The 13,000-nt window shown below is 42.1% G+C and overlaps 1 protein-coding gene across 2 annotated transcripts in view; it reads right to left on the bottom strand.

The window, feature by feature from the left end:
- The window catches only part of F8 (coagulation factor VIII), a 111,406-nt gene that overhangs the window by 85,876 nt on the left and 12,530 nt on the right, over positions 1-13,000 (bottom strand). For both annotated transcript variants that reach the window (XM_059385782.1, XM_059385783.1), the window contains exons 2-4: positions 10,463-10,584; positions 6,562-6,684; positions 4,547-4,759 (exon numbers count right to left, since the gene is read on the bottom strand). In XM_059385782.1, coding sequence (XP_059241765.1) covers positions 4,547-4,759; positions 6,562-6,684; positions 10,463-10,584 — 458 coding nt within the window. The remainder of the gene's footprint in view (positions 1-4,546; positions 4,760-6,561; positions 6,685-10,462; positions 10,585-13,000) is intronic.

The raw sequence follows: 13,000 nt of genomic DNA, 5'->3' as shown, positions 1-13,000 counted from the left end.
TTACCTCTCTGTTTCTTTCTTTCTTTCTTTTGCTCATTTGCTCATTTTTTTTGTTTCTTAAGTTTCATGAGTGAAATCATATGGTACTTGTCTTTCTCTGACTTATTTCACTTAGCATTATACCCTCTAGTACCATCACTGTTGTTGAAAATAGCAAGAGTTCATTCTTTTTATGGCTGAGTAATATTCCATCATATAATATATTCCTACACACACACACACACACACCCCACATCACAACTTTTTTATACATTCATCAGTCAATGGATGGATGGCCCCTTTCCATAATTTTGTTATAGTAGATAATGCTGCTATAAACACTGGGGTCCATGTATGTCTTTGAATCTGTATTTTCATATCCTTTGGGTAAATACCCAGTAGTGCAATTGCTGGGTTGTAGGGTGGTTCTATGTTTAACTTTTTGAGGACCTTCCACCCTATTTTCCAGAGTGGCACCAGTCTGCATCCCCACCAACAGTGCAAGAAGGTCCCCCTTTCTCCACATCCTCACCAACACCTGTTGTCTCCTGTGTTGTTACTTTTGGCCATTCTGACAGGTGTGAAGTGGTTTCTCTTTGTGGTTTTGATTTGTATTTCCCTGATGCTGAGTGATGCTGAGCACTTTTTGACATACTTGTTCATCATTTCTATCCTTCCCCCCCCCCCCAGAAATATCTATTTACATCCTTTACCCATTTGGGGAATACTGAAGGGCAATAAAAACAGAAATTCCCTGCCAGTTTGGTGGTATTTTAAATTCTGATGCCTTTCCTGACCTGTTTGTTCTATTTGATTTTTAGGATTCTCAAATGGCTGGGCTATGCATTTTGTCAAGGTCCTATAGTTGCTCAATGGGAGATAAAGGCATTATGTTTCTTTCATCTTATCCAGACTAGAATATCTGTTGACTTTTTCAAAAGATTTTACTTTTTAAAAAATTGATTTTATTTATTTTGTTTTTTTAATAAGGATTTGATTTTTTTTTAATTTTTTATTTTTTATAAACATATATTTTTATCCCCAGGGAAGGATTTGATTTTTAAGTAAACTTTATACCCAATGTGGGGCTCAAACTTAGAACCCCAAGACCAAGAGTTGCATGCTCCACTGCCTGAGCCAGCCAGGTGCCTCTCTGTTGAATTTTTAAGTCAATTTTCTGCCAATTAATTCTTTTGATTTTAAATTTGTTTATATTTTATATGTAAACAGTTTTGATTGTTTATTTATTTATTTATTTACTCACTCACTCACCCCACGTCCAGTGTAGAGCCCAACATGGGGCTTGACCTCATGACCCTGAGATCAAGACCCAAGCTGAGATCAAGAGTTGGATGCTTGGGGCGTCTGGGGGGCTCAGTCAGTGAAGCATCTGCCTTTGGCTCAGGTCATGATCCCAGGGTCCTGGGATCGGGCCCCACGCTGGGCTCTCTGCTCAGCAGGGAGACTGCTTCTCCCTCTCCCTCTGCCCCTCCCCCTGTTTGTGCTCTCTCTCTCTCAAAAAAACAAATAAAATCTTTTAAATAAAAACATGCTTCACACATCACATATTACCATGGAAATGCAAATTAAGGCAATTTGATACCACTACATACCTATGAGAATGGCCAAATTCCAAATCACTGGCAATACCAAAAGCTGGTGAGGGTGAGGAACAGCAGGAAGTCTCATTCATGCGAAATGACAGAGCTACCTTGGAAAAGAGGTTGGCGGTTTCTTGCAAAAGAAAGCATATGCCATACGATCCAGCAGCTGTGTTCCTTGGCATTTACCCGAAGAGCCTGAGAACTATGTGTGCATACAAACCTGCACATGGATATTTACAGAAGATTTATTCATAACTGTTTAAAACTTGGAAGCAACTGAGATGTCCTTCACTGTGCGTGGATAAACTGTGGTCCATTCAGACAACAGAACATTACTCAGTGCTAAAAAGAAAAACACTATCAGGCCATGAAGAGACATGGAGAAAGCCTAAATGCATTACTAAGTGGAAGAAATCAATATGAAAAGGCTATGTACTGTATAATTTCAACTATCTGACACTCTGGAAGAGGCAAAACTATTGATAAGATAATTTAAAAACTCAGTGGTTGCTAGGGAGTGGGGCAGGAAAGAATGAAGCGGTGAGACACAGAGGATTTTTAGGGTTAGGGAAACTATTCTGTATGATACTATAATGGTAGATATGTGTCATTCTACATTTGTCCAAACCTGTAGCCTATAAACCAACAAGAGTGAGCCCTCGTGCACAGTAGGACTTCAGGTGATAACACTACGTCACTGTGGGCTCACCAGTTAGAGCAAGCATACCGCTCGCTCTGGTGCAGGATGCTGACAGTGGGGAGGCTGTGGGTGGTATTGGAGAAATCTCTACTTTCTGCCCAGTTTTCCTGTAAACCTGAAACTACTCTAAAAACTACTACTCTAAAAACTACTCTAAAACAAAGTCCATTTAAAAGGAAAAAGACTTCTGGGTACCCTCTATCTCCCATGCTGAAAAGACCCTGTGGAAAACGATTTGAGTTTTCCAAGCCTAGGTGCCAGACATGTGAATAAAGGTTCATTCAGGATGACCTTGGCTCCAGCTCTATCTGACTACAGCCTCATCAGAAATCCTCAGACAAGAGTACTGCACACCCGGCTGCCATTCTGAGAGGTAAAGCAGCTCATGCAGAGTCTCCAGTCTGGCCAGGGTTCTGGTGCCTCTTCCTGCTCTTCTCTTCCTCTTCCAAAGCCAAGTCTTCAAGACAGGGACTAGAAAGCCTTGGGAAGAGTCTAAAGGGCTAGAGCATTTTGGGGCACGTGGGGGACTCAGTTGCTGAAGTGTCCAACTCTTGGGTCCTGGGATCAAGCACTGAGCTGGGCTCTGTGCTCAGCATGGAGTCTGCTTGAAGATTCTCCCCCTCTCCCTCTGCCCCTCCCTCCACATGCGTGCGTATGCCTGTTCTCTCTCTTCAATAAATAAACACACAAACAAATAAATAAATAACTGGCTAGAGCATTAAAAAAAATCCTGAGATAGACCACCAAATAAACATACTCCCAAATTCCATGAGAGACCCACAAAAACCATGAGAAATGATAAATGATGATTGTAATTTTTAGCCACTAAATTGCGGTGACATGCACTGATAGTTAAAGGAGAAACAAAAGTCCCATGAAACTGATTTCACTATTAAAAACTTAGAATTAAAGAAAATTCTACAATGTTTACTTTCCCAAATTAGTGTATACTCTTAAACTATAAAATAAAAACAAGTTTAATGAAAAAAAATTTTAAAGATTTTATTTAGGGGCATCTGGGTGGCTCAGTGGGTTAAAGTCTCTGCCTTCAGCTCAGGTCAGGATCCCAGGGTCCTGAGATCGAGCCCCGAATCAGGCTCTCTGCTCGGCAGGGAGCCTGCTTCCCGCTCTCTCTCCCTCTCTCTCTCTGCCTACTTGTGATCTCTGTCTGTCAAATAAATAAATAAAACCTTATAAAAAAAAGATTTTATGGGACGCCTGGGTGACTCAGTTGGTTAAGCAGCTGCCTTCGGCTCAGGTCATGATCCCAGCATCCTGGGATCGAGTCCCACATCGGGCTCCTTGCTCCGCAGGGAGCCTGCTTCTCCCTGTGACTCTGCCTTCCACTCTGTCTGCCTGTGCTCGCTCTCGCTCGCTCTCTCTCTGACAAAATAAATAAATAAAATCTTTAAAAAAAAAAAAAAAAAAAGATTTTATTTATTTGATAGAGAGAGAGACAGCCTGAGCATAAGGAGAGGCAGAGGCAGAGGGAGAAGCAGTCTCCGCACTGAGCAGGGAGCCCAATGTGGGACTCCATCCTAGGACCCCAGGATCATGACCTGAGCTGAAGGCAGACGCTTAACTGACTGAGCCACCAAGGTGCCCGAGGGTTAATTAAATTTAAGATGATTTTTAGAACAGGGGCGCGTGGGTGGCTCAGTGGGTTAAGCCGCTGCCTTCGGCTCAGGTCATGATTCCAGAGTCCTGAGATCAAGCCCCGAATCAGGCTCTCTGAGCCTGCTTCCTCCTCTCTCTCTCTGCCTGCCTCTCTGCCTACTTGTGATCTCTCTCTGTCAAATAAATAAATAAAATATTTTAAAAAAGATGATTTTTAGAACAACAAGTTACAAATGTTTACTCTTCTCCGATTTTTTTTTTTAAGTAGGCTCCACACCCAGCACAGAGCCCAGTGCAGAGCTTGGTGTGGGGCTTGAATTCACAACTCTGAGATTCAGACCTGAGCTGAAATCAACAGTTGGACTTAACCGTCTGAGCCACCCAGGTGCCCTGCTTTTCTACAAGTTTTAAATGCTTTGGGGATACAAATGACACAGATGGATGTGTTTATCTCCAGAAAGCTTTCAGGAAACTTAACACAAAATTTACAAAAGGAACTACTGAGACAGTCCATAGAATGTAATATTTTCTTTCCACGGGCATGTTGCTAAGGAAAAGAAACCTCTTTTAGATGAAAACACAGATGCTTTAATAATTGACCCTTCCCTGCTTATTTCATCTGAGTCCTACCCTCTCTCACACTTACCTTCTTTGCAAACCAGCAGGGCTCCAATGAGGCCTGAATTCAGGTCTTTCACCAGGTCCACATGAGAAAAATATGAGTAGGTGAGACATGGTGGATCAGAGGCCATTGGCGCGTTCTCTTTAAGGACCTGCCAGACATAGGTATGGCTTTCACCAGGAATGACTTTATCATCTTCCTTCTCCTTTTGGCTGGTCTGATCCTCATATCCAGCACCTAAAGCAAGAAGAGATAACACTATCCTTTCCATATGCATTGTTCACTCAAGGAAATATAGCAAGTTTATTGTTACCAGTAGATTCTACACAAGAAAGAGACTTTCTGCAACTTAATTTGGAAGACCATCAAGCAGCCTCATATATCCCGCAGAAGTTGTAGACCACTAATGCAAACGTGAGGGGTTGGGTGGTTCTTGCTGTGACCTCCAGGTTCTAACCAATAATACTACTTCTATCATTGCATCTTTTTACCTAGTTCATATCAATTCAACTCAACAGACATACATTGGTTATGTACTTTGTCCCCAACTCTTTAATGAGCACTGGTGAAGGTCACAGAAAGATGAGATACAGAGATTTTCAAAAGTATTTTTTTAGAGAGGGGGAGGGGAATGAGAGCAGAGGGACAAGGAAAAAGAGAATCTTAAGCAGACTCCACACCCCACACAGAGGCTGACATGGGGCTCTGTCTCACGATCTTGAGATCATGACCTGAGCCAAAATGTAGAGTCTGACACTTAACCAACTGAGTGACCCAGGTGGCCATTTTTAGAAATGTTTTTAACTTGGCTCTTCTCTGGAGGAGGAGATCACATCAGGGGCAGATATTTTCTAGCTGTCTCATGCTTAGTGATGTTAAAATTAACCCATGGATTAGTTTGATACCTCGATTCTAAATTGAGCACTATCTAGGTTCACTGTTAATGAAGTGTCTTTGCTTCTAGGTCATTTCAGTGGACAGAAGTAGAGAATATTTAAAGAAACTGACATAATGCCTTATGCTTCTACTGAAACACTTTTCTAGCAACTTCACCATAACTTCCTGGGTTCGTAATGGTCTCTGGAGTTGCAGAGCAGCCCAAAGCACTGAGAGGGCTCTTCGTTTATACCTTATCTTATCCCATCACATCTATACATCTGAGAGCGGGACCTCACCAACAGAGCAGTACAAGAGACCTCTGCACTGCCCCTATTCTGCCTTTACTTTTACTACAGACTTTCAGCAGCCAAAGGCTACCTCCAAAGTACAGGTTGGTAGTCCCCACTCCCAAAGTGAGCCTCTCTGGCGTATATTGACACCCTCTTCAGTGTGCACTAGATACTACTGGCTTCATCTAGAAGCAACATCAGGCCAACAGCTGCACTTGCCAGAGAGTTGAAGACATTTTTAAAAACCTGAGTTGGCCCCTGGGGATGGAGCGTGTGGTTAAGGTGCCTGTGTGATCATGGGCTGATATTAAATTCTAGAGAGCAGATACATTTGGATAGAGAGGAAGGGAGCCTGAGGGGTTACATAAAGGGATTCAACTATATAATGTTTAATTTCTTAAAGCAAAGATGGCAAAATTTTAAGATTTGGCAAAGTGATGGGCACCTGGGTGGTGCAGTTGGTTAAGTGTCCAACTCTTGGTTTCGGCTCAGGTCATGATCTCAGGACCATGGGATCGAGTCCTACAATGGGCTCTGTGCTCTCTCTCTAATAAATAAATCTTTAAAGAAAAAAAAACAAGATTTGGCAAAATAAGGTGATGGTTATGTGTTTGTGTGCTATATTATTTTCTGTACCTTTCTTTGTTTGAAGCATTTCATTAAGAAATGAATATCCTTTTTCCTAATGGTAGTATCTGGAAAGAGGTGTGGGAGGTCTGATAAGAGGCCAACAATGTGTAAAGCTGTCTTGGGGTGAGGATGGCCAGGTAGCACTGAGGTGATGTATTATGAACTTAGTGAGTGCACCATTCACTAGCTGTAAGACCTTTATCCCTGAGATATAGGAAAATAGGAGGGCATTTGACTCACCTTCGGAAGCTTTCCAATAGGATACACCAACAGCATGAAGACTGACAGGATGAGAAGCCATGTTCTTAAGTATGACAACCACTGTGTCATAAACCTCAGCCCGGATGGTAGGACCCAGCAGACCTGTGAGGATGAGATGCCCCCTAAAGGTTACTTTGAGAGTGGTACTCCAGAAAACCTGCTATTATGAAAGTGATGGCCAAAGTCACAGTGGAAAAACATGCACCTGTGATTACTGATAAAAAGCAGTAATGGACCGAATAAATGCATAAACTGCTATCACCACCTCAGTGTCATGGTTGTTGTGAGGATAGATTTCTGATAATTCACTCAATGCATTCATTCATTCAACTCATAGTTGAGTTCCTACTATATTCTAGGAATTGCCCTAGGCACTGGAGATGCAGTAGTGAACAAGACAGATCATGGAAATTACATTCTAGAGAATGTAATGAAGCACATAAAGAAATAAACAAGAAATATTCTGATTGTTGTAAACGCTATAAAAGATGGTGGTGTGCTAGAAAGTTATGAAGCAAGAGATGGAATCCTTTAAACATAGTGGTCAGGAAGGGCATCTTTGAGGAGGTGGCATTTGAGCAGTGATCGGACTAATTGAAAAGAAGCAAGATTTGTAAATACCTAGTAGAATAATATCCAAAGCAAATAAAATAAATGGAAAAGTACTGAGACAGGAGTAATCTTGACATAGTTGAGTAACGTGTGAATGAGCAGGAGAATAGCAGAAAATAAGGTTATAAAGGCAGGCAGGGAACATAACATGTAGGACTTTGTAAGCCACAGGAGTTTGCTTGCATTTGGAACTTACAAGAGGAAAGCAGACTTGGGACTCATTTTAGATGAAGAGTCAACAATACTTGCTGATGGACTGGAAGTTAGAGAGCAGCCAGGAAGAATCGTGGCCACGATTCAGAAAAGTAAGAAAATCAAAACTTCCGACTTCCAGACATATTAAGTATAAGATGCCTACAAATAATTTATTGAATGAAGTAGATTCAAAGGGACAAAAATATGAAAGAGATTTATTTTTCATAGATTCTAACTGTGTTATGTGGAGGGGCTCCTGGGTGGCTCAGTGGGTTAAAGCCTCTGCCTGTGGCTCAGGTGATGATCTCAGGGTCCTGGGATCAAGGCCTGCATTGGGCTCTCCGCTCAGCAGGGAGCCTGCTTCCTCCCTCTCCCTTTGCACTGCCCCCTGCTTGTACTCTCTCTCTTCGTGTCAAATAAAATCTTTTAATTTAAATAAAATCTTTATATATGGATATTTAAAGATTTTATTTATTTATTTGACAGACAGAGATCACAAGGAGGCGGAGAGGCAGCCAGAGAGAGAGAGAGAAAGGAGGAAGCAGGCTCCCCACGGAGCACAGAGCCCAATGTGGGGCCTAATCCAAGGACCCTGGGATCATGACCTGAGCTGAAGGCAGACGCTTTAACCCACTGAGCCACCCAGGTGCCCCAATAAATAAAATCTTAAAAAAAAAACCCCTGTGTTAAGTGGAGTTTCCCCGCCTGCACTTTGAACAGTTCCAATTTTTTTCCAGTAACCACCACATATTAGCAGTATCTTATCAGTCCAGTGATACTAGTCTAACTTAATATCAAACATTTGGTGTGTCCTGAAATTTAAGGGTCCCTCCCTCCTCCAGCTTTCTCATCTTCTTATCCTAATCCACCTCCCCCACTCACCTTACTGCCTCCTGGCCTTTGAAGCTTGGAGCAAGTGAGAAAAGGATCACAGAAAGAGGCACAATGACAAGATGTTTCTTGGAAAGAAGAGTGATAATGTGGCTTTGTTAGTGCCTGGTTGTGAGATGTGCCAAAACTCTGTTTCTTTCTTTCTTAGGGAACTTGTATGAGTTCTTTGGAGACTCTCCCCTTCCCAACCCTTCCCAACCTTCCCTTCTCCAGCTGTCCCTTGTCTCTCTCTTACCACTTTCTGCTTCTGGCAATACAATCAGAGACGTTTTCTATTGGGGTCACCTAGCCCTGGCAGGAAGACCTCTCAGACAGGATCTTCTTCTTCTTCTTCTTCTTCTTCTTCTTCTTTTTTAATTTCATTTATTATTATACAGACAAAGATCACAAGTAGGCAGAGAGGCAGGCAGAGTGGCAGGGGTGGGGTGGGGAGCAGGCCCCCTGCTGAGCAGAGAGCCTGATGCGGGGCTTGATGCCAGCACCCTGAGATCATGACCTGAGTGGAAGGCAGAGGCTTTAACCCACTGAGCCACCCAGGCGCCCCATTAGACAGGGTCTTCTTGAGACAAATCTTGTTCTATGACCTTCCTCATCTCACACTGCTGTAACCTACTATCCTTATTATGCCATCAGGGGAAGTTCCTCCAATTCTCTGACCTTGAATGTTTTTTCAGATAAAAAGCAGAAAGTAGTCAGAGTCTTATGAGCTCCACAGGTCTTATGTCAAAACTTCTACAAGGTTCTCCTAAAGCTTCCCTCACTACAGCTTGGCATGAGAGTGAAAACTCCCTCCCACTGTGGGGAGGCAAACATACAAATCACCAAATATGGTTAACAAAGAAATCCTCAAATCTAAATTATTTCATAAGTGCCTATCTGCCTTTTACTTGGGCTTGAGGTACAAGATAGGCTGAGGGTTGCAGGACCAATTTTGGGCCACCACCTGAACAAATTTTAATTCAGATTCTAGTTAGTTAACATACAGTAGAATATTTGTTTCAGGAGTAGGGGCACCTGGGTGGGTTGCTTGGTTAAGTGTATGACTCTTGATGTCTGTTTACGTCATGATCTCAGGGTCTTGAGATTAAGCCCTGCATCAGGCTCTGTTTTGGGTGTGGAGCCTGGGAGTCTCTCTGCTCTACTTCCTCCTTCTCTCTCTCTAAATACATATATATACACACATATGTACATTTATAAAAATATGTGTGTATATGTATGTATGTATGTATGTATGTATGTATACACACACACGTACATACATACATATACTAGTTTCAGGAGTAGCATTCAGTGATTCGTCACTTCTATACAATATCCAGTGATCATCATAACATGTGTTCTTCTTTTTTTTCCCTAAGAATTTATTTATTTATTTCACAGACAGAGATCACAAGTAGGCAGAGAGGCAGGCAGAGAGAGAGAGGAGGAAGCAGGTTCCCTGCTGAGCAGAGCTCAATGTGGGACTTCATCCCAGGACTCTGAGATCATGATCTGAGTCACAGGCAGAGGCTTAACCCACTGAGCCACCCAGGCGCCCAACATGTGTCCTTCTTAATACCCACCACCAATTTAGCCTGTTCTCTATTGTTAAGAGTCTCTCATGGTTTGTTTCCACCTCAATAAAATTTACTTCCTTTTTCTTACTCCAGAATTTCAAACTGGGTAAAACTAACCTTTTATAATATTTTAAAATAATCTCTACACCCAACGTAGGGCTTGAACTCACAAACCCAGGATCAAGAGTCACATGCTTTAGCAACTGAGCCAGCTAGCTGCTCCCAGTCTCTCTTTAGAATTTGGGGATATTTGTCACCTATAATTCTCCAAAATAATTCTCAGGTAGGAGATGTCTCATTCTGATATCCTGTTATATGCTTATGTGACATCTGAGAGGACGTATCAAGTCTGAACTGAAGATCTAAACCTGGGAGTGACTGGCATAGAGATGTCTTAAAATTGTGAGACTGGGTGAGATCAGCTGGTGATCGAAGGTCAAGAGAAGACAGAACAAACCCAGGTCCAAGACCCAGAGCACTCCAACGTCCAGAGAACAAGCAGAGGAGGAAAGCCCGGCAAAGAGACTGAGACTACCAGCAGGTGGTAGTAAGGGAGGCCTGGGGGATCCTTGCTAGAGCATCAGATACTCAGTTCCATAATAAACAGTCAATATTGTTTATATTACCCATCCACGGTGGCCTGGGTTTGGCAATGTTGAAAAGGTCATCTGTAAACTCTACAAACACAGTCTTTTTGTACATGACTGACATGTTGAATGGCAAAGAACTCGGCACCCTAGGAGAAAACCTGTGTGAAGAAAAGAAAAAGTCATTCATTTTGGTGGACCTTCTTTGAACCCACTTTTCAGCAGCTGGAAGTAAAGCTTCCATTCCACCTTCCTCCACTGTTAACAAGGCAAACTGGAAACTCTATAAATCCCTTCTATAGACGGGTTCCCAACATTTTCCCCTCTCCCTACCTGACAAGTGGTCAGGTTAGAACCCTGAGCATACCCGTCACTAGCTGTGAGACTTTGCATTCAATTTTCCTTTGCCCCTGAGATGACAGAACAGGAGGACACTAGACTCACCTTCAAAATGAAAAACTCTGTGCTAGGACAGAATATTTAAAATGAGTACATCTGAAAACACATCCAGAATATATACAGAAGTCTCAAAAATAACAAGACAAACAGTGTAATTTCAAAATGGGCCAAACTCTGAACAGACAGTTCATCAAAGGAAATACAGGAACAGCCAGTTACACATGCAAAGATGCTCAGAATCTTTAGTCGTCAGAGAAATGCAAATTAAACCTACAGTGAAACTGGTTTAGGTTGGTTTAGGTCATGCTAAGACCTACCACAGACTGTGCTAAGATGAAAACACTGATACATTAGGTGCCATATGATGAAATAAATCACAAATCATGCATGCAAGTTCAACTGACCCCCCTTTCATTCTCCATTTAAAATCCAACCCTTGCTTTGTAGTAACACCAGGAAGGAAAGAGTGGCTGGTCCTTCAGAGCAGGATGGGGGAAACCACCTAGTGGGTGGGTTCTCCTTATATCGTGGTTTGTATGGCAACATTTGTTTTGGTAAATAGGATAGAAATGGGTAAGAAGAGAGTAGAGGGCCTCGTTATAAAAAGACACACGGATGCAGTTCAGTGCCCCAGGTGGTCTGAACTGCTGAGCTAGTAACCCTGTACATTCTCTGCCTGGTTACTGCCAAGTGTCAGGGTCTAGAATCTGACAGTGGACAGCAAGCTCAGGCACCACCCAGCCAGCCCCTTCCAGTTTCTGGATAAGGACAAGCTTCCAGGAACCTGGATGAATGGCCAGACAGGGACCCCCACCCTTACTACTTGGTGTCAAACCCATTTCCTGGTCCTCTGCATAAATTTTGGGTCTGTGAACCAATGCTTTTTCAGTCTGACTAATGTCAGAAACAATTAGGTTTTCATTTACATGTCTCCTCTCAACATTTGTAGATGTGGTTGTAATTCCAACAAGGGCAGTTTTCATCTGTCACTCCCCTGAAGCCTAGTGCACTCATTTCAGAGCTCAGCTCGGGGTGAAGGTGTCAGAGGGGCTCTAATTAGTGTGGTAAAACACATAAAACATAAAATTCACTCTCCAACATGTTGAAGTGTAGAGCTCAGTGGTACTAAGTACAACCATCACCACCATCTAGCTCTGTAACTCTTACCTTGCAAAACTGAAACTCAATACCCATTAAACAACAACTTGCCCTTCCCCGCTCCCCTCAGCCTCTGAAACCACCATTCTGTTTTCTGTTGCCATGATTTTGACCATTCTAGGGACCTCATATAAGTGGGATTATAAGGTATTTGTCTTTTTGTGACGGGTTTAATGTCCTTAAGATTGATCCATGTTGTAGCAGGTGTCAAAATTCTCTTCCTTTCAAGGCTGAATAACATTGCATTGGATGAATAGACCACATGTTGTTTATCCGTTCATCCATAGACAGACACTTGGGTTGCTTCTGCATTTTAGCTATTGAGAATAATGCTGCTGTGAACATGGTTAGACACGTATCTCTTCAAGATCCTGCTTTCAATTATTTTGAGTAAATCCCCAGAAATGGAATTAATGGATTATATGGTAATTTTCAAAAAGTTTTTAAGAGTCACCATCCTCTTTTTCACAGGAGCACCACCATTTTATATTGCAACCAACAGTGCAGAAGTGTTCCAATGCGTCTACATCCTCACCAACACTTATTTTCTGGTTTTCTTTCTATAATAGTCATTCTAATGGGTGAGAGATTCTATCTCTTTGTGGTTTTAATTTGTATTTCCCTAGATGAGTTTGAGCATCTTTTCACGTGCTTATTGGCCATTTGTGTACATTCTTTGGAGAAATGTCTATTCAAGTCCGTTTTGTCCATTTCTGAATTAGGTTGTTTGCTTACTTTTTCTTTTTAAGATTTTGTTTTTTAAGTGATCTCTACTCCCAACATGGGGCTTGAACTCACAACCCTGAGACCAAGAGTTCCATGCTCCACTGATTGAGCCAGCCAGGCACCCCTTCCTTATTGAGTTTTAAGGAGTTCTCCATATACAGGTTTCCCCTGCTATCCAAAAGTAGAACATGCCTATGAAACCTTTTGTAAACTGAAATGGCAGAAAACAAAGAAGCAACTTCCATTCTGTAAAAGGCCCAATCCTCTTCAGATTTTTTTTTTTAGTTAGTGAAA

Source organism: Mustela nigripes, chromosome X (assembly GCF_022355385.1).
Source record: "Mustela nigripes isolate SB6536 chromosome X, MUSNIG.SB6536, whole genome shotgun sequence".
In the NCBI taxonomy this organism is placed as follows: Eukaryota; Metazoa; Chordata; class Mammalia; order Carnivora; family Mustelidae; genus Mustela; species Mustela nigripes.
Note: the sequence above shows the minus strand (reverse complement) of the source record. Positions and strands in the feature narration are given on the sequence as shown.